Below are 21385 nucleotides of genomic sequence, written 5' to 3'. Positions count from 1 at the left end.
ACATTTTAACAGAGTTAAGGGTTGTCTTGAAATATATAGTAAGTAAATGTTTATGATCCTTTATTGACCATTCATTGAAGCATTTCGATCAAATCTATTCAATAATAGGTTTATTAATATTTACTTTGTAAAATGTGTGTATTTTCTGTATACTGTTACGTATATCAGAATCAGAATTAGAACTGTTTATTGCCAAGTACGTTACACATACATGAATTTGACTTGGTGACTGGTGCATAACAATTAACAATGAACACTGAACAATAATCAAGACATAATTTTAAAATATAAAAATGTACAATAAAATATGGTACAAAAATAAACAGATAACAGTACATTAAAACAAGTATATTATAAAAGTGGCAAGTGTATTTTAATATAGAAACATGGGATGTGCAATATAAATGAATAGTTATATTATTTCTTAGTATCACTTTTGCAATATATCTGACCTGTTTACAAAACGTTATTCGTTTCTAAATTAAGATATTTGCCTGATTTGCGGGTGCTTTTTTGTTGTTGTTTAAACTACATTGTATTTTATTATTATTTTATTAAACCTTAATTTAACCAGGAAAGCCTAAAATTGATGTGAAACGTGAGCAGCAAGTGGGTCTCTATGTTGTCACCATGTGTTGCAATACAAAGTGAGGGGGGATGTCCCTAAGCAACTCTTGAGCAAAGCCTATGGGACTTAGACTATTGGTTGTCATCAGCTAAAGACACAGACATGTTTTGCAAGTCCACATCCACTCCACTACAGTGTCTCAAAGATAGGACACCCTTTTTCCAACTTGTTAAGACAGATCAAAACCAAGCAGTGACATTTATATGACCATCGAGGAACTTATTTTTATTAATATGTTCTGGTTTAAATGGTTAGCTTTTTCTTTCAATTTAGTTTGGTTTTTAGACTTCTTTCTTAGGTCTAGTTTTGAAAATTGTATGCGCTCTTGCACCTATTTGTGGGGCTTCTATAAATAGGTCCCTTCTGGCAACACATGCGTGTCTATGATAGGCAGTTACAGAGATTTTCTTCACAGACTGTGGCTCGAAAGCAACACTGACAACATCTCAATGGTAAGTTGGAAAATGTTACTAGTTTTAAGGTGATCAAGAAACACCTGAATTATATTCCTAACACATACAAGTCAATAACACGTCTTTGGTTCATGTTTGACTACTAACAGTCCTTCCTCAATCTGATAGCTGATCCTATTTATAACTCGCTCCAATGCAAAGTACTTTGCTTGGTCAGAAAGGACAAGCATTGAGACTGAACTGTGTTGGATTTTTATATGAGCAAATGATCCAGAGTGTATCTTACACTTTATTTTATTAACTTCCAACAGGTTCTTTTGCTGTTCTAAAGCGTTTCTTTTTCTTTCTTCTGCAGGGGCTTTTACATGGATATCACCGTTATATTTAAGCCTTGACGAATTGTGAACGTGAACAAGAAGTAGTTTCAAACTGCTGGTGATACATTTACCACAAATTTTTAATTTTTTGTGAATTGCTTCAGTGGAATATGACTTCCAGAAGGCCAATGACTCGCTCTTTCTCTGGCAATGGGAGGACAAGCAGCTTCAGTGACGAAGAGGGCAGCTCTTCCAATGGCCGCACAGAAAGCCGCAATCCTTACCTCTCCAATGTTAGGCCAGAAAACAGGTAGACAGCCTCACCTATAGTCCATGTATATGCAGAGGATGATCACTTTTATCCCATCAATTATGCATGTTTCTGTTTTCAATCTACACACCATAAGAACAAGGAAGTGCTCCTTTTGTCAAAGAGGAGGGCAGTTATTAAGGTATTTCATGTAATTGGGTTATCTAGCAGAACTTAAGCATTGACGTCCCTTCATTTGCCTCCTCTCCGAATAGCTATTCAAGGTATTCTCACTACAGGCCAACGAGGTAATCCACACTTTTAAAACATTCCTCCCAACTAACATCTTAACCACAAAAACTGATTTACCCCAAGAATGAAACCTACACACGTTTGAACTGTAATGTAAATGTCCAGTTTGTCCAGTGTTGCGTTCAGTTTTTAGTGATGAATATCGGTTTTAGTGTTGGATTGACAACTTTGTTTTGCTTGATACCTCATAAGTCTCTGTGTCACTCTTTCACACTCTCGTCACTACCCGAAATCTCCATTAACATCCTTGTTTCTTCATTAAGCAAGTTATTGGAATGTACTGAGAGGTCACTGAAATGATACTGAAGTGTGAAACTGTCTACGATTTGAAAGCAATACATTCTCTAATGTATCAGTGTTTGCTTCCAGGAGCACATTGTGCAGCGTCATGGCTCAGCTGACTGAGGACATACAGCCATCCTTTGAAACCACCTTGAAATCAAAGGCAGTGTCAGAAAAATGTAACGTGAAGTTCACCTGTGTGGTATCAGGTAGGTTTGTTCCTTTGCATGTCTCAGCTTTTTGTCTGTTGGCGGAACTGAAACCTTCCAGATTGTTTGTGATGCACAGAGACAGGATGTGACTAATCTGAAAACAAAGAAAAGATTTCACTTTGAAGGGAACTGCTTTAATCTTCGGAAACTCATCCTTAAACTCAACAGACCATATCATATTCAAGCTGGTTTTTCAGGATGTTGTGTTTTTAACTGCAGGCAGATTGGATGGGTGGGCTCGTCCAACAGCAACAGCTGTTCCAGCAGCTGTCACTTCACAAACATGATGCAACTGCTTAAAAACACATTCATGCCAAAGCTTCTATACTGTATTTTTTTTACTGTACAATTTCCAAAACGAAATGATATTTAGTGCAAACCGAACTGACCCTGGTCCCTGTGTAACAAATATTCATAGATAGAGAGCTTTGTGGCACGTTTATAACCCAGGGGCAATCAGTTAATTATAGTCTATTGATGTCTTTATTTTAGGTTACCCAGCTCCAGAACTGAAATGGTATAAAGATGATATGGAACTGGATCGCTATTGTGGACTCCCAAAATATGAAATTCATCGAAATGGAAAAAACCACACCCTCCATGTTTACAAGTATGTATCACAACCTTGCAAAAATAGTCGTCTATTACATCAAATTATTAGAAATGCAGCTTTTTGTTGGGAATTGCAATGCTGATGTAATACGTGTAATACGAGGTTAATAAGTGTTTCTGTTTTCAGCTGCACATTGGATGATGCAGCCATCTATCAGGTTTCAGCCAGCAATAGTAAAGGTATTGTCTCCTGCTCTGGAGTTTTGGAGGTCGGCACCATGAACGAGTTCCAAATCCACCAGAGGTTCTTCTCCAAGCTGAAGCAGAAAGCAGACAAGAAGAAGAAAGATCTGGAGGAACACACCAAGAAGGGGGATAAAGAAAACACAGAACGTCCTCAAAGGAAGCGACACGTCCCGCCACAGGAGGAGAGGCCATTGGCTGAGGCTGAGGAGCAACTGGGAGCTGCTGCAGAACCTAATGGTGTTAGCTCTGGAGTCAAGGAAACATCCTCTGTGACATCCAAAGACCTGGATGAGATATCTCCATTCGAGGACACCTTGACCAACAAGAAAATAAAGATCGCTAATGGAGTAGATGCTGGGGTTAACAACAGCAGCAGACGCAGCAGCAGAAGCAATATGATGGGAAATGGAGGTGAAAACTGTTACGATGGAGGAATGGGTTTGGCACAATTTATGGCAGAGACTCTCCAGTCCCAGGCTGCTGAGGAGAAACAGAGTTCATCTCGAGGGGAGGACCCTAAAGAGATGGATATTCCTATTGTAAGTGTCAGTAAAGAGAAAGAGAGAGAGCAAGAGATGATGCAAAAAGTGAGGGAAGAACAAGAAAAAGCCTTAAAAGAAGAGTATGAGAGAAAGAAAAGGAGAGAAGAAGAATTGGCTGTAGAGAGGGAGAAAGAAAGGGAAAGGCTGTCAAAGACGTCGCATACAGTACCGTTCAAGAAACATAGTTCAGAAGTCAAACATCACAGCAAGGCTCATAAGGATCATGACCACCACAACATTCAGGCTTCCATCTCCTCGGTGCTACACACAGTCAAAGACTTCTTCTTTGGTAAGAGCAAGAAGGACTCTCATGATCACATGGAGAACAAGGAGAGAGAGTTTGACCGCTCGCCTGTCGCAACGCCACCATCATTTCGGCTGAAAACAGAGCTAAATCAAGTACGCAAGCCTCTTACAGAAGACATTGTGGCTATGGAAATAGATAAACCGAAAGAAACTTCAAAAACTGTGGATACAGAAAAGTCCAAGAAGCCACATGAACATAACAATGAAGACATGGTTCTACACACAGACCAGCCACCAGCTCATAAGTTGCTGCCTGAGAGCGTAGAGGAGTCCACAGTGCGGAGTGTCAATGCGGCTGATGCTGCTGTGGAGGCCATGAAGGTGTCTGTGGGGCAAGAGAGCAGCAGTCCAGGTGAAGAAGTCCTCACTGAGGTATGTATACAGTGGCCTTCAAGGGCAGCTGGCTGTCACTTAAGAGTTATAAATAGGCTGCATTTGTGTGAAAAGATAATACAAGATGAACTACTTCAGGGCCAAAGCCTGAACTATGTCAACTATGACACAGTTTAGGCTTTGAGCTTCTGCTGGTTGCAAATGTGGTAGATATGGCAATTAGATGTTATGTTCATGGTGTGGGACAGTCAGACAATACAGCCGCTTTAAAACATACAATATAATATCAGTGACTTGTGGAGTGAGTCAGTCTGGCCATGTGAGTCTGTGGTTTAACTGCATCAATATCACTCAATAGCGTCAAGCTAAACAAGAAAGTGTGGGAGAAATAGGGAACCATAAGAACCAAGCAACTTGCGCTACATATGTGTGGGGGTGGGGGATGTTGTGGATCGACACACTATAAGATAGGATGGGGAATATCTCAGATGCTGGCTGCAATGAGTGGGACACCAGTGCGTCAGAGATCATGATGAAACCTGAATGTCAGAAGTAGTTCTCAAGTTACAAAGAGGCTTTGCATGACAGACGGCTGTGTGTTCTGGATGAGTGAGAGTAGAGCGGCAGGTCTCGGCATGAAAGGAGGGCCTCGTCACATTGGGCACATTCCACACTCCCTCCCTCCCTTTATCTTTAAATAAACCTCTTCCTCATCTAGAGCAGTAAGAGGAAGGCAGTACTTCTGTCATCTCAGCGTTCAGCTTGGAGAATTGTTTCAAGTCAGTCATGTGTAGGGAATTAGGAAGATCATGCTATGATTAATATGCTGTACAGTACATGCCCATACAGTAAGGAAGTCGGTAGGGATACTTAGCCACTTATAATTTTTGTCTTGTTTGGCGTTGCACCTCAGTTCATCTTAGCTGTTTAATATGGATTTGTGTTGTGACTTTCTTTGAAGTGATAACTCTTTTTTAATGGTTCAAATATGTGAACATGTATTTTCATCTGGGACGCAAAGTTTAAACAAAAAGATTCAACATTCAAATTCTCAGATTGCACATGAAATTATTTTTAAATAAGACAGATTTTACTCTATTGATGCCAGAGTGACACTCGTTTATTCAGTTTATACTAGTTTAGACATAGTTTATGAAAAGCATGTTACATATTTGGCCATATTATATTTAAATCCATTGAAGTAATTGTCAAAACATACAAGCATGCAAGTATTCTCAAAAAAACAATCTAGCCAGATTTGTTTAGTTGTACACTCACTTAAATGTTTTAGTTATTTATTCAGCATATTTTGTTCAATGTGTCTATATGCTTAAGGAGGAAGTTGGGAAGAATTTGTTGAATTACAATAATTTCTGAAAGTTTATGTGGTTATTTTAACCCATCAAAATCTGAATTTGCATTACATATATTTGTATGTAAATGTATTCTGAGTTTGTGAATTGTTTTGTGCCGTGAATTTTGCATGAAATGCTATAACACAGCAGATGTAATTAATTCTGCATTTTCCATTAACATCCAGTTTTCTGGTGCTCAATGACAAGTGAAAAGGGGAACTGAAATGTGTGTTTAAACATAATCTACCTGCAAAGCAATTGTTTGTCCATAATGTGGAACTTCAACTTTACCGTTGCTATGTTGGTTGTAAACTCTGCGCCCTCGTGAATGACTAGTTCGAGGAAGTCAAATGATTTACCTGAACAGTGTTTTGTCACATGTGTCTGACATCTATTTACACTGTAAGTGTAGTGCCAGCCACAGCTTTTAGAATGTGACTGGACTGCAGAATGCAACTTCTTTTTTTCTCAGTAGTCACTGCTGGCCAAACATGTTGTCACGAGGCAGCATGTGGCTTCATTACTCTCCTGCATTCATCTTAATAGTGTGAACAACAACAGAGGCATTGAGGGGGAAAAAAACAAACACTTTGATATGTAGCTTGAAGCTTTACCTGTAAATCTTCTCTTTGGTACTATGCACACTATAATGTAAGATTATTATTTTTTTTTAGTTTAGTTTCATCAACAGCTTGTTGATGACATCAGATTTAGGTAAATCATACATGTTATGATTCGTCTTTTGTCAACAAGCGATCATTCATTCACTGCCCAACAGGTTCTTTGAGTAAACATCTGTGTCAAGCATGTAGGAATTTCCCTCTCGTGCTTCAGCATAAGAGGCAGAGCACACAAGCCCTTTCAAATGAAGATTAATCATAGACATAAAAGTTAGTATCAAGTGTGATCATGGCTAAATTCAGACAATTTAAGCTAATCCCACTTTGTTCACAAATTTAAATATTGAATTGGAACTTTGCACGTGTAAACACCTGGTTTCAGCTACCTTACACATGACATGTGGTAAAGAAGTTCCTGAAATAAGCTGACAGGTCATAAAACCCAAAGGTATCTTGAGTTACTGTCGTTGTTCCGCAATTTTTTTTTAAACTATTCGTTGTTTAATATCAACTAGTAATTGATCAACTTCACAGACTGATTACAGTGCTCTTCCTCTCTGTCGGGGAATGTAACACAAAATGCAATGCATGTTTCAGAATCTGTCACTGTTTATGTTTCTGTTGATTTATAGCAAAATGTGTCTCAGTCTAAACTTGTCACGATGCCAAAGGTCACAGCAGTAAATTTGTTCCAACAAGCTTCTTAAAAAACTCCTCAACATGACAACATGTTTTTTTCCAGGAGGTCGTGTGGTCACTAACAAATCATACTGATAGAATGACTTCTTATGCATGAAAAATGTATTATTTTACATGCATGGAAAGTAAAACCAGCAGTGCAAGGCATATGAGTTTCATTTAGTTATTTGTGAAAAAAACAACACTCCTGCAAATGCACTGAAGTACAAAATTATAAAAAAATTGTTACTTTTCATCAGGCTGAAGAGCAAGATCCTCAGACAGTATCAGTTATCAAAGAGGATCCCATACACCAGCAAGAGCCAGCTTGCCTGGTAGTTTCACCACAGCCTAATCACCAGGCTGCAAGAGATAAGTCTTCACCCAGGGAAGAAATATCTGTGCTGCCACAGACCCAAGACTACTTTAAAGAGGAATGCTCCTCCACATCCACCCTCACGAGTTTGGAAGAAAGCTGGACTTTCCCTCACAATCTTATCTCGGTGTCAAACAGTCACAGCCTTGGAGAGGCATTCGATAAAACTTCACGAGAAGAAAAGATGAGTGTTGATAAGATGGGCAAAGAAGGTGAACCTGACAGGGAGGAGGACATCTCTTCGAATAAGCTATGTGAGGAAGAGAAAGCTGAAGTGAATTCAAACAGACAACCGTGCTCAGAAATAAACAGATCTGAGATTAGTGAATTAACAACATGTTCACTGGAAAAGAGAATAGGGCCATGTCTATCTAAAACAGCACATCATGCTCTTTCGTCTCTGCCTGCTGTGGCAGCATACGATGTAGCGAGAGATGATGTAAAGGAACAGGCCGAATGTACTTCACTGATTCAGGAAATGAATGTAGGATTTCCGCCCACTGCAGCCCCGGTGAGTTTAGAGAAAGGTGACCTAAAAATGCCGCAAGATTGCACTTCTTCTATAGGAGAGGAAAGCACTGAAGTCCACAATGTCAATGTAGTACAGAGTTCATATACAGGTTTTAGAAGCATTGAAGAGGGAAGCAAATTGAAAGAGGTATTGATTTCTGCTTTAGATGTAGAAGTAAACTCAGGTAACAATCTTAAAACCCAAGAGCAGGTAATTGTAGAAGGTGAGAGCGCTGAAGGAAGAAAGGAAAGTTTACAGTTTGAAGTGGAGACAGAAAAGAGAAATCCAGTGGAAGAAGAGTTGGTTGAATCAAAGAGCCTCTCTGTAACACAAAACAAGATGTGTAATGTATATGTTTTGGAGGAAAATAACAATGTTGCACATCAAGAGAGCAGTGAGAGACAGCAGGGTCAGCCCTCAGTGAATATCCCACAAATCCAAATATCTGCTATTGAAGACACCCCAGATATTAAACTAACTGTGGCAGGTGTTAAACCAAATGAGCATTTTATAATCCCAAAAATTGAAATAATGGAGCCAGAACTCAAAGAGTGCACTCTACCATTAACTAGTTTGGGACTAAACAAGCAAGAATCAGAGCCTGCTACTTTGCAAAAACATGATGCAACTAGTGTGTCTAAAGTAATGATCCAAGGCCACAGCGTGGCTGATTTTACAAGCTTGCTGCCCACACAGAAAAGTATGCAGAATGATACCAACCTCTCACTCACAAAGAATGTAAAGGAAGTTGCGCAATTAGATGACGAGACAAAAAAGTTAGAGCGAGAGCAGCCAGGCGTGATAAGTAGTGAACAGCTCCCTCAGATGGATTTAGCGTCAATTCCTGTTATAAACGTTTCGTGCTCTGATGACAAGGAGGATGATGTATATGTAAACACCCATGTTGCAGATACACAGCAGCCTTTAGAAACTCCACCAGTGCCTTTGTTTGTGGTGCCACCCATCTCTGTCACTTGTCATGAAAGTGATTCTGGACTCAGACTGGCCACACAAAGTGAGTGGACAGAAACAGAAACTTCAGCTGCCACGCAAAGAGGAACAAAGAAAGATGTTGACAATAATAATACCACTGTGCCTGAAAAAACTCAAAGTAGAAAACAGAACCTAGAAGAATCAGCAGAAAAGAGTATAAAAGAAAACACTCCCTCGATGCTATATGAAGCTCTAATACCAAAAGTTGGTGACAATGGGCCATCATTCAGTAAATCAATAGAAGATAACATTGTCTCTGAAGTCTTGAAGACAAAACCCCTTAAAGAGGCCAAAATAGAGAATTCAGTGTCTGTTGAGGACCTTCAAAGAAACAGATCATCAGTTGAGAGACTCTGCTCTAAACCTCCGGCACATCCATCATTGAGTCCAGCCAGTCTCCGTAAATTCATGTCCAAAGCTGCTCCAGACTCTGAAGTAATCACTGTGGGTGACCGTCAGATTGACAAAGCAGACGAAGATCTAAGTGGAGGCTCAACACCAACATCATGCCTCTCCTGTGAGAGCAGTCCCCGTCTGAAGCGCAGAGACAGTCTGTCACTCATACGCTCTGCCACGCCTGAAGAGTTGGCCTCCGGAGCTCGTCGCAAAATCTTCATTCCCAAAACTAAAGAAGATGGAGAGGGAGCTGTAGTTAGTGCGCTGGAAACTCAAGGCAAGAAGGAGACCTCATACATGTCACCCAGCCAGGCTCGCAGAGCAGCATTACTGCAAGCTCCAACGGGACAAAGTACCCCACCAATGGAGAGGCGCTCTCCGCTGCTGAGCCGCAGAAAGGCCACCTTGGAGGTGCCAAAATCCGTGGAGCAGACTCCCACAGAAGAGACTGTCAGCACCAAACAAGATGAGAAACCAGCTGAAAAGAAGTTAAACCCTTTGAAAGGTAAAGAAGCAATCCTTCAGTCCAAAAATGTTTTATTTTGTGCATGTTTTCCAATAAAATTTGTATGAACTTGTTAGCACAATATAATATAGTATGGCTCAATACTCTGTGTAGAATCAGGTGTTGATCAGGCTGTTATGTGGCAGTCTACAGTGTAACATATTTGACTCTTTTGTGTAGTTTTCACAAATTATCACAATATCATAATACAAAAGGTTGTGTGAAATATGTAGTTTGTCAACACGTTAGTCTTACTAGTCCACCAGTGCATGAGGAAGTGGAAACATTAGAAAGTCTCCACTCCCCAGGACAGTATATATTTACTTTGGCACCCCCTCTGTCATGCACCACCAGCTCCACAAGTCATCCGTAAGATCCGGGGAGAGCCGTTCCCAGATGCCTCCGGACACCTGAAGCTGTGGTGCCAGTTCTTCAACGTGCTCAGTGACTCCACCATTAAGTGGTACAGAGATGAGGAGGAAATAGTAGAGCTGAAGAGAAGGTAAAACCACCTTCTTGTCGCACAGTGTCAACCCTACTTTAACCACCAGTAACACAAATCAACAGCAATGTCAAATTGTGTTCAATTTGTTGTATTACTTGTCACCTTTTTTCCGCTGCTATTGTTTTGAGGATTTCCAGCTGACATGACTGGTAAAAATGGACAGGTTCCAAATCTGAAACAATAATGCAACAAGGATGAGCAGGATTTATTTGGGCCTCAGCGTGCATCCCATGGCCTTCTGTCATTCTCATATTCTCACTGCAGAGACGTCCATCTCATGTGACTGTGAGCCCCACAGCTATGACACAGAGAGGTGAATCTCTGGCTAGACACAGAAACTGTAACCTGACACAATATCTTTCCCATCTCCAGGGGGCATTAAAAGTCTATATATGTGCTGTTGGCTGCTGTGTCAGCAGAATGCTGCCTCACAGCGTGGCCATCTGTCTCACAGTGACACCTTGTGGGTTGATGTTGAACCTTTGACTTTCTGTACAACTCAACTTAGCGTGTTTTATGATTATGTTTTCATCTTTTTTGTTCTCAAGTGGAGGAGATGAAACCCAAGTCGCACTGGCTGTTGTTCTGGCATCCAGCCACGACTGTGGAGTGTATGGTTGTTCGATCAGTAATGAATATGGGACTGACACCACTGACTTCCTGCTCAGCGTAGACAGTGAGTATATGCCTTGAGAAATCAAGTGTGAACTCTAAATTTTATACATAAATAATGCTTCATGAGTCTTTTTGTTTTCTATTTCACAGTTCTGTCTGAGATACTACTAAAAGAGGATTTGGAAGGTTACGGTAGCTTTTTTTTGTTGTAACATATCAGCTTTTTTTCTTTTACATTTTCTGTGAATTCACAATGTTCATGTAAATACGGGTCTTGTTTTCCCATAGTTGGAGAGGAGATTGAGATGACCCCGCTGCTGTTCAACAGAGGCCTGGCCGATTGTGGCAGCTGGGCTGAAAAGTACTTTGGCCGCATCATGACCGAGACGGTGCACATCGGGGAGGGCTGCGCTCACAAAGCCAGCAGAGTGAAGGTCATTTACGGCCTGGATCCCATTTTTGACTCTGGAAGCGCCTGCATCATCAAAGTTCAGAGCCCCATCGCCTACGGGACCACACAGGAGAGCAGCCTCACAGAGAAAAATCTACAGATAACTAAGCAAGTGAGTGGTGGATTTAGTGTCCAAGAATCTTTAGTAAATTGCTCCCACTAATTTCCTAGTGATCATGATTACAGTACAGTGATCTACTTTATTAAATTGTTTGTGTTGCCAGGAATGCAAAGTCCAAAACATGATACGAGAATACTGTAAAATATTTGCGGCTGAAGCAAGAGTAACTGAGAACTTTGGCTTTTCACTAGAGTAAGTATCATGCTTTTTATACAGTAGCTCTGATTCCTGTCAAAATCTGCAACACTGCCTTGTGATCAACCCACTATTTGTTTGTGTTGCCCACAGAGTAATGGCTCAGTATCTGATGTACCGGCCTGCAAACTCTGTGCCATACGCTACGGTGGAGGCTTATTTCGAGGGTGACTTCCTCAACTACTGTATGATGGATCCTAAAGGCAGGCTGATTACACAAAACGTTTCTGAGGTGGAGCAAAAATGCTGCACTTTCCAGCACTGGATCCATCAGTGGACGCATGGCAATTTGCTGGTCACTCGGCTTGAGGGTAAGACACTCATCAAAGGTCAGCACAATCAATTATCTATTTCTGAGAATGATAATATTGATAATCTTCTGGGATTAATTTTTTTCAGGAGTTGAAACGAAGATTACAAATGTCAAAGTTGTGACTAAGTCAAAAGGGTATGTATCTAAACCAGGAAATGCAAATGTTATTGTTTGTTTTCTATTAAAATAGCTGAAATAAAAAGTTAACACCTGTATTTCAGATACCAAGGACTAACAGAGCATGGCTCTCCTGAAGTGTTTGAACAGTTCTCGACACACCATCAGTGCAACTACTACTGTGGACTTCTTGGCCTGCGCTCACTTAAAACTATGGATAGTCTGCAGCAACCCACCAAGATGAAGGGCTCCAAAAGCCCCCTTCTCAACCGCAAGTTGGGCTCCAACAGCCCCCAGCTGCAGCGAAAAGGACACAGTCCTCAGATGTCTAGAAAGGCTAATTCTAGCCCAAAGGTGACTAGAAAAAATCAGGAGACAGAGGACAATAAATCAGGTGACAAACCCCAGCCTGCAGAAACTGTTGATGTCCTTGAAATGAGGTAGGAAGAAGCGGCTCTTCTTTGACAAGCAAAATTTTACTGCTTGTAATGGTTTAGTATTACCTGTTTCTTTCCAGTTACCAAAACCAGCAAGGACTTGTAGAGTAAGATTTTAAAAAAAGCAAAAGTTTGTTGACTTGACTTATTACAAAGAATTACTGTGAATTTCTCAGTCACCATTACAATTACAGTAAAAAGACATCCAGCAGAAGCCGTGTTTTTAACTTTTTACTCGTATCAGCTCTATGAGTGGAGAAACAACTCTCCAAGAAATATCTGTAAACTCAAAATCATCATCACTGAAAAATCAACCGTACTTCACACTGTGAAATTTGCATTGAAGCTCTTTTCTTTTAATGAAGAGTTGAACAGTTTCCTGGTTTGATTTATATAGTTATGGAGAATAAAACCACAGCCACAGAGGGAGTTCCACATTAAACGTTGCATGTTCATCTGTGATGTACAGCATGTGAGTAGGAAATAAAGTTAATTATAGAGACTTTATGTATGGCTTGTATTAGAAATGCCTATGCATCTCTTTAAGCAGCAAAGTTGAGCTCATGCTGTGGACACCATTTTTAGGTCAAAGATATTTGTGTGCACTTTGTTTTTGCCATTACTTTTTAGAAGTTTTTAAGTACTTTGTATCTGTTGTGTCTGTGTTTTTAATAGGTCCTCTCATAGTATTTGAGAATATATGTTGGTAAATGCAAAGCAATGTGCAGTAGGGGCTTACCAGTAAACTCTTTAACAATGGTATGCTCATGCTCATTGACGTGCAATACTCAAGAATGAAAGCTGCTGAATGAGTTCCACACAGCAAATTATCTGACCTATGGACTGTGGGATAAAAGCACACAGAACAAAATAACCAATAACCAGCCTGTTATCATCAAGTAAGGCTCCCTGAAGGAAATCTGTAAGGTTTTACAGCAACTGACAATCACCTTCCACTGAACAAGAAAAAGGAAAAGAAAAAGAAAGTGAGTTTTGCTAGTGTACAGTTAGTCAGCAAAATAAGAATCAGAATGAAAAGTATTAATTTATCTTGTAAGATTGCACAGGTATTCATGGTTCATTTCCAACAGGAGTCATTTGCCTTTTACAAATAACAAAGAACCGACAAGAAATCTTTAGGAATTCCTGTTATGGGTTATTGGTTGATGATCAATGAGAGTCTTCAAAGTCTTCCGCTCTTAAACTTCAGCTGACCTTATATTTACATCACTGAACTTGCATGACTGTTTGTGATAGAACAATTCTAAAAGAGCTTGAAATAATGACCAGCTAATGATAGTGAAAATACTGTAATGTTAAGGTGTGGTGTGATACAGACAAACTATGTTGTGTCAGGTGTACATAAAGTCAAAGGATGAATATCGGAAGTAGTGTGAACAAAAACATGTGAGTGGGTGTGTGAGTGCGTAAAAGAATGAGTGATTAAGAGAGAGGAATACATGTGTGTGCTGTCTTTGTTATGTCACATCACGTCAGCAAATGTTTGTTTTTTTAAATAAATATGTAAAACATTTGTGTCAAACCATAGATCACATTTTCATTTCAGGTTTTTAATTTTTTCTAAAAGTATGACTGTATGTAGAATTGTCAAATATTTAAATTCATCAAACTGTTAATGCCTGAATATTTCCTGATCTATATTTCTGAAGGGGTGTCCTTTTAATCCATGGCTTTAAATAAAAGCCAATATCTGAATTAATTTACCATATAATACATAAAAAAAGATACATTCATCTTTAAAAGATAAGCATATAGACTTTACATTTTTACATCAACTGTTACATAAATATACAAACATGGAAACACACTAAATACAAACTTCCACATCAGAAAGACCACAGCACTGACAACATTCAGAGAAATACAAAGTAGCGTTTGCTACTGTGCTCCACCACCCTTCAAATGAGATGGTCCCGTTGTTTACAGTGCTGCAAAAAATAATATTTGAGATGTAAGTCCAAATAGCCCCATATCACAGAGAGATATACTCAGCTACCTGAGTGCACATGTAAGAATCTATTAACACTGTGTGTCACTGATGTCACCCTAACATTTATACCCACTATAAAATGTACATGCTTACCTTTGAAAGAGGTCTTTACAGCAAGTTTGTATATTTACATCTGTAGCATTGAAAGCAGATGCATTGAACAGCTCCACACAGTCAGGTGAAGGAACGAAGAGGATCCCTAAAAAATAAAGTGGAAAATAGTTACTCAGTTACATTACAACAGGACTGCACTGCCAGTTTAAATTCAAAAGTTCTCACCTGCAATGCAAGCATTGATGAGAGAAACACAAGTCGCAGTGATCATAGCTCTCAACACCAGAGCCGAGACATCGCCTCTTCTGGATGGGCATATAGAGGCTTTGAGAAAAGATAAATCATTACTGAGAGAGTATCCTGTGGCAGGACAAAAACATGACGATGGAATGATGAAATACTCACATAAGCCTCCAATCATGATACCCAGTGAGCTTAAGTTGGCAAACCCACAAAGAGCATAAGTGGAGATTATTTCTGATCGGATCTGAAAAAAGAAAAAAAGAAATCATGTAATGTTACTTATTTTACATTGTGTAAAATCGTTTCTCATAATTTTTTTGTCCAGTATTATGAATTTATACCTGCACCACCGCAGCACTCACTCCAATTAAGAACATTTACTCACAGATACCCATTGTCTTTCTCCTCCAATAATTTCATCAAGTCCTTTGAGTCTGTTGTCCTTCAGTACAGATAGTTTCTCATAAGCCACAAACTCGTTGAGGAAGAGCTTTGTGCCGATTAGTTCAGCCACAATGAAACTCTCCTCATAAGGTATTCCCATCATAAAGGCCACAGGCATGAATATGTAAGAGCAAATTAGCTGTGAGCACAAAGAGGCATAAGGTTATTTGGATATTGTTAGACAAAATCTGTGAAATGTGTAAATAAAGAAATACATTGTATGTCCAAACAATTAGTTAAATTATCAGCATAAATTAGAAAATCCATCATCAAAACGTATATTATTCATTTCAATGTCTATTTATTACACATTTACTCATTTTTGTTTTTGATTTGGATTGTCAGTTTAGCTTTTTTATCTTTTGACCACCTGCACATTTTTAAATAACCCCCCAAAATTTTGAAAAATTAATAAATACAATTTTTTAAATCCAAAAGCGTATTCCACTTTGTAAAAATTGTCACACTTAAGTTATCAGTCTTTTGCTAAAATGTACCTGAAATGTGATTGAAGGATATCCCACCATACCGCCAAACCACATCAACGCTGCATTTATGAACCCGAGGATGGCAAGAAAGGCGATCAAATTTGCTGCAATGTTAGCAACAAGAACTATTGACGCAGACGCTCCACTGCTAGCAGCCTCCAAGATGTTCTGTTCATCTCTAAGGAGTTGAAAAATAAAATAAATTTACACAAAAATCACGAAAGGAGAAGAGAAGATATGAATGGACATATATACACACCCAGAAGCCACTTTGATATTCTTCTCTTCCTTGGAGGGACTCTCCTCTGTCTCTGGGTAAGAAAGTTTGGAGATGGCCAAGGCACAAGGAGCAGCCATTACAGAGGCTGATATCAAGGAAGATGCATCAATCTGCAAAATACAAAGAAATGTCCTTTAATGCAGGCCATGGTGGAGTTACTGCAATAATCAACAGATACAGTATTTGATAGTCTGCATGACTGTTGTTGAAATGGTAAAACTGCAAATAAAAACAAAACCATCACATTACAAGTTTTTTTTGTTGTGCTTTTGCTGTTTTAGCTCAGCACCACCATTGGTATTAATCGTCATTATCTAAATATAAAAACATTAGCAACTTTTTACGGAGATAGAATAACAGTAGATCAAATCTACTACCAAATACAGTATAAACTACTATAACAAATATGTATATCTACAAGTGGTGCCCTTGATCTGATGCCTGATGTTTTTTGACTGTTTGTCAGCAGAACTACTGCAGATTATTAAATGCTCCCTACAGGTTATTCAGTGACTTTCAAAACTGTTTTGGTAAAGCCTCTTTTTTAGAGGAAAAGCAGTTTTGATGCCAAAAATAAATTGCTTTGAGAAAAATCCTTAAGAAACTGGTTTATCATTAGCTTTCCGACTTTATTGGCTCCACTTGAACAAACATGGGTTTGGCTCTTAGGCACAAACCTAGAATTCCAAACAGCTTGAGACCAATTTGTTGACATTAGGTAGTTCTGTTAAAATAAACAACTGATACTTCTGACCGTGTGCCCAAAGTTCTTTCTTGGGCCTCGTTCTTTTCCGACCCCGAGCCCTGTCTAAAGCCTTTTAAAGTATTTTTTCAGAAATTGGATGGATTAAAACAATCTTCAGTTAAATAAGGACAAAATAGAGATTTTGACCAAAGGAGACAACCTTGTTTCACATCTCTGGCTATGAGTCTGAGAGTAATATTTGATAGCAATAAAGTGGCTGTGAACTACTAAAAGAATTCCCATGGTCACATAATTTAACTGTGAAAAACCCATTTGTGCTTTTGTTTACACACTTTGCATTTGTAGCCAGGATCTTAACCTTAACTGAGTGCAGCTATCAACCCTCAGACTAAAATCTTTACTCCAGCTGCCTGTCACCATGCTCCTCACAGTTTATGTTCGATACTCTCACATGAGCTCTTCCTCCCTCCACGACTGAAGCTAATGGTGATGCTGAATTTAATGTATACAGCCCCAGCCTCTGGAGCAGTCTCCCTCTAGATTTAAGAATGTTCATCAATAACTTTTAAAAGAAAACTGAAACCTACTTTAGAAAGTTTTTTTTACATCCACAATATAGATTGTTAAACATTTACTATTATTTTTTCTCTTCTTGAAATAATCTTTGTGTATGTAATGTCCTATATGGATATATTAAATCATCATTATTTGTGGGCTATGTTATGTATGTATTATGTGGTGGTATAAAAACAACCTTATCTCACCCCAAATGAGATGAATGCTCCCATGACGCTGCCTGCAATTGTGGCAAATCCGCCAGTCATAACAGCATGGATCTCAGATTTGGTCATCTGGCTCAAATAAGGGCGGATCAGCAGCGGAGCTTCAGTCTGATACACAAACAACGTGGCGCAAAAGTAAACAAGCAGAGTAACTGTATGATATTTTACTGCAGTACACAGACAGTCTAGCTCATGAAATCTCAAAGCAAAATGTAGTCAGAATCAAACTAGTATCAAAGATAGTGCTGCATCATGTCTTGCTCAGACCTGCCCAACAAATATATTGCCTGCCACGCTCAAGGTCTCTGTGGGAGAGGTTCCCATCGTTATCTGCATGCACCATGAGATCTGCATGGACAAAAACACATGGCTATCGGTCATAGTATGACAGTGCAGGTGTAAGCAATATTCACCCAGATCTAGAAGGAACCTATGAGGCAGTTTAAACTTTCTTTACCTTCAGAATGAGCCACTGCATTATCCCCAGATAGTAAAGGATTGACATCACGCTGCTGAAGAACACAACAATGGGCAACGCCTGAAGGAGAAATAACATTACATGAAGAAAACTAAAGTTTAACACGTTCAATATTCAAGAAAGACTAAAATGTCATCCACTTACTTGAAAGGCAAAAATGTTGTCGATCAGGTCCCCAAAAACAAAACGTGATCCTTGTTTGGTATAGTCAAGGAATATCTGTAATCATAAGACATGGGGAAACATGGGTTATAGTATTTCAAATGATTGTTTCTTTCCTCTATTAATTCATTCATGACATTTATGATGCAATTACTTATTAATTCAGATTTTACTATAGGAAGTCATGGAACTAGAGACCATAGTCTGTACCACACATCAAAAAGTGATTAACAGACCACATGCCTGTAGACCCAAGAATGAGGGTGAACAACATAATAAAGAAGCTCTAAAGATAAGCATGTATGATCCACTCAGTTAAAGGATATTGTGCCCCGGTAGATAAGAAGTACTGTATGCCATACAAGCAAAGTATATTGTGCAAACCAAGAGCTTCAGGATCACATATGAGCATGTTGAGCACGTGTAATAATCATCAGTGTGTATCCTATTATTCAACGGTCCATGTTTACTTCCTGTTAGCTGATGTCATTCACATATTATATTAACATTCATAACTGTGAAAAAAATCTATAATAGGTCACACACATGCCTAACTGTTTGTCGATACAAAATGTAAGGTTACACCAGCTAAACTGCATATTCTTAGCCCTATATATGTACTGTATGTTTCCTTTAGTTTCCTTTATTATAACAGTGTTCGATATTTATTTTAGATAGGGAAAAATCCAATACCTTCACTTGGTCTCCAAGCCATTCGAATGCTATGAGTCCAGGCTGTGTCCGTATAACAAAAAGGCCGATACAGAACTGCAATCCGAGACCCCAAAACACAGGCCTCCATGATACCTATAAAAGATTAGGAAATTCTTTCTCTGACGCTAATTTCTATAATGCATCATATAATGTGTTATAACCTGTTTATAGCACTGTACAATCTAATTTAAAGCATTAATAATGCTTTACAACAATAATCCTAACACATTAACAATAATTGTATAATGACTTTTAAGGTCAAGTATCCTAATTGCTGGTCACATTTTTAAGGCTTGGAGGGTATTATAATGACTTGTCATTTTTTGCAAGGATCATGGTGTTTTATAATTCCGATATATTTAATACATTATAATGCAATTATAATGTGATTATGCTACTCTATGTGGTCATTGTCAGCTTTAAGTCAAATTAAAATACATTTTACAACTTTTTGTGTGTTGATCATGCATAGATTGAATTACTTTTTTCACTTTACGTCAAGCAAACAATAACCACTTATAGTAATTTATAATGACATTATAATGCGTTATAAAAAAGATAATAATGTATGTATTACATATATGGGAATTATAAAACACCATGATCCTTGCAAAACATGCTTGACCTTATAAGTCATTATAAAATGTTTTATAATGTGTTATGATTATTAAGCACAATAGATATCTGAGTGCTTATAACTATAATTATAGAGTGATATAAGTATATTGTAACACATTATAAGTCTATAATGCATTATAAACATGAGTGTCATAGAAAGTGTTACCAAAGGTTTTTTTTTAAGTAGTTAGTGTATCAGGGAGTCTCCATAACACCTTATGTTATCACAAGGAAGCACTTCTGCTTAACCTTAAGATGATACGGGCACAAGGCCAAATTATATCCAAAGTCTGAGTAAAACAGACCAGAGATAACTTGAGAGATAACGCCCGAGCATGTTTCCGAGCATGTTTCTGTCATCACAATGATCATTTATCTTTTAGTAGTGTTAGCAACCTCATGCAAAACTCACCGCTGTCCTGTGTGCTGACAAGAGGAACACAAGCACGACAAACATGCACACACCTCCAAACGAGATCAGCTGCTCAGGACGCTGGCTAGTGTCTAAGATGAGCCACAGAACAAGCAGGGCCACAGCTGCTAAAATGAAAACCCTGAAAAGACAATAAAACACACCTTCACTTCATCAACAGATCGCGTAATGTGTAGCCCATTATCATTAACAGAAAACAAGACATTCACTCACCATTTTAACCATTTGAAGTTAGATTTAAAGCATCGGACTGCAGGTCTGAAACACTGACTGATGCTCTCTCCTTTGTACTCCTTCAGAAGTTCATATGATTTAGCAACAACAGCCAAACTGGTTAGGACTACAAGAGCAATGGCCCTCTGGAAATCCAAAACACAGGCTGCAATAAAGTATGCCACATAACCTAAAGGACAGAAAAGAGCGTTTAATCGAAAAACACGGTCTATATTCACTGATTCTACATTTTTAACACAAATTAACACACTATTTATATTACCTGCTCCAAGTATGCCCAGCACAAAGATTTTGAAGGTTCGTGAGTGAGCCTTGATGTAATCCTCTGTGGCATTAATCGGCTTGGAAACAAGGCTGAAGTACAGGACAAAAAATTTATAAAAAAATGTCCTTCACATAATTATAGATTCAATATCAAGTAATATATATTTGCCAAAGTTTGTGTTGAATTCCATCAAATTTTAACAAAATTTACATTAGCACAGAAAACAGCTGAACAGATTTTCTATTGGATGTATATTAAGCACTATACATTCATATTTAATATAATCATAATCATGATCAACATTGCAGAGACTTAATGCTGTGAACCTGCTGTGATAATTGAACCCCAAATTAAACAAGTATTACTTTACAAAAAGCAATCACTTGAACTGACAAACCTTAAGTATGAGCTCAATCCCTTTTTAGTCTTTTCAGTCTCCCTTTTGCCGTCGTTAGTATCATTATTGTTGTCGCTAGTATCAGTACTGGTGCCCTCCTAGAAAAATAAAAGCAGTTCATTTTTTTTTTTTTTTAAGTTCATATTGTGCCTTCAAATTATATGTGACATATACCTCTCTTTCAAAACCCGGGTTGTCCATGCCATTTCCATGGGCGTGGGTTACATATTCAAGCTTGACACCGTCGGTTTCCGCTGAAAAACACAATCATTGTTTACTCTGTGAGATAAAAAAAACCCAACTTTAAATAACTCCACAGAGTCCTTGTGGCTTGCCTTGTGAAGAATGGTTCACAAAAATACCAGTTCAAAACTGCAAAACAAACGGCTTAATTCAAAGAATAGCAGAGAAATTGGCTTACTCATTGTGCGTCCTCCTAAACCCAGCAGTCAAATGCTGTCCTGTAGAACACACTGCGGGAAAAGAGTCTGTCCA

General features: G+C 38.6%; 2 protein-coding genes across 3 annotated transcripts; one reads left to right on the top strand and one right to left on the bottom strand.

Annotated features, from left to right (window-relative positions):
* Positions 1-1401: 1401 nt before the first annotated feature.
* alpk3a (alpha-kinase 3a) lies at positions 1402-14115 on the top strand. 2 transcript variants are annotated; one of them, XM_068722977.1, is made up of 14 exons: positions 1402-1668; positions 1884-1916; positions 2290-2411; positions 2907-3024; positions 3154-4432; positions 7307-9827; positions 10182-10329; positions 10881-11008; positions 11098-11133; positions 11236-11510; positions 11623-11711; positions 11808-12025; positions 12114-12162; positions 12249-14115. In XM_068722977.1, exons 1-14 carry the CDS (start codon positions 1529-1531, stop codon positions 12586-12588), a joined length of 5496 nt encoding a protein of 1831 aa, XP_068579078.1. In that variant the 5' UTR covers positions 1402-1528; the 3' UTR covers positions 12589-14115. The 2 variants fall into 2 exon arrangements, with proteins under 2 accessions (XP_068579078.1, XP_068579077.1); XM_068722976.1 differs by having other exon boundaries at positions 11098-11139.
* Positions 14116-14131: 16 nt separating this feature from the next.
* Positions 14132-21385, bottom strand: slc28a1 (solute carrier family 28 member 1). Its single transcript, XM_068722978.1, has 18 exons — positions 21312-21385; positions 21065-21144; positions 20891-20988; positions 20491-20582; positions 20208-20397; positions 19974-20115; positions 18923-19036; positions 18212-18286; positions 18047-18127; positions 17857-17937; positions 17572-17697; positions 16081-16211; positions 15831-15999; positions 15275-15472; positions 15052-15133; positions 14872-14970; positions 14686-14791; positions 14132-14530 (listed from the first exon to the last, which is right to left on the bottom strand). Exons 1-18 carry the CDS (start codon positions 21313-21315, stop codon positions 14410-14412), a joined length of 1989 nt encoding a protein of 662 aa, XP_068579079.1. The 5' UTR covers positions 21316-21385; the 3' UTR covers positions 14132-14409.

The sequence above is a fragment of the Cebidichthys violaceus genome, unplaced genomic scaffold (assembly GCF_023349555.1).
Source record: "Cebidichthys violaceus isolate CVI_PGR_0920_01 unplaced genomic scaffold, fCebVio1.0.p SCAF_3, whole genome shotgun sequence".
Classification (NCBI taxonomy): Eukaryota; Metazoa; Chordata; class Actinopteri; order Perciformes; family Stichaeidae; genus Cebidichthys; species Cebidichthys violaceus.
Note: the sequence above shows the minus strand (reverse complement) of the source record. Positions and strands in the feature narration are given on the sequence as shown.

Excerpts from the sequence above, each read along its gene's own strand:
- alpk3a (XM_068722976.1), top strand. The coding sequence starts at position 1,529 with ATGACTTCCAGAAGGCCAATGACTCGCTCTTTCTCTGGCAATGGGAGG. Across the intron at positions 11,712-11,807 it reads AACTTTGGCTTTTCACTAGA|AGTAATGGCTCAGTATCTGA; the intron begins GTAAGTATCATG and ends TGTTGCCCACAG. Across the intron at positions 12,163-12,248 it reads GTTGTGACTAAGTCAAAAGG|ATACCAAGGACTAACAGAGC; the intron begins GTATGTATCTAA and ends CCTGTATTTCAG.
- slc28a1 (XM_068722978.1), bottom strand. Across the intron at positions 19,037-19,973 it reads TGTCAGCACACAGGACAGCG|GTATCATGGAGGCCTGTGTT; the intron begins GTGAGTTTTGCA and ends AATCTTTTATAG. Across the intron at positions 14,971-15,051 it reads TATCATGATTGGAGGCTTAT|CCTCTATATGCCCATCCAGA; the intron begins GTGAGTATTTCA and ends CTTTTCTCAAAG.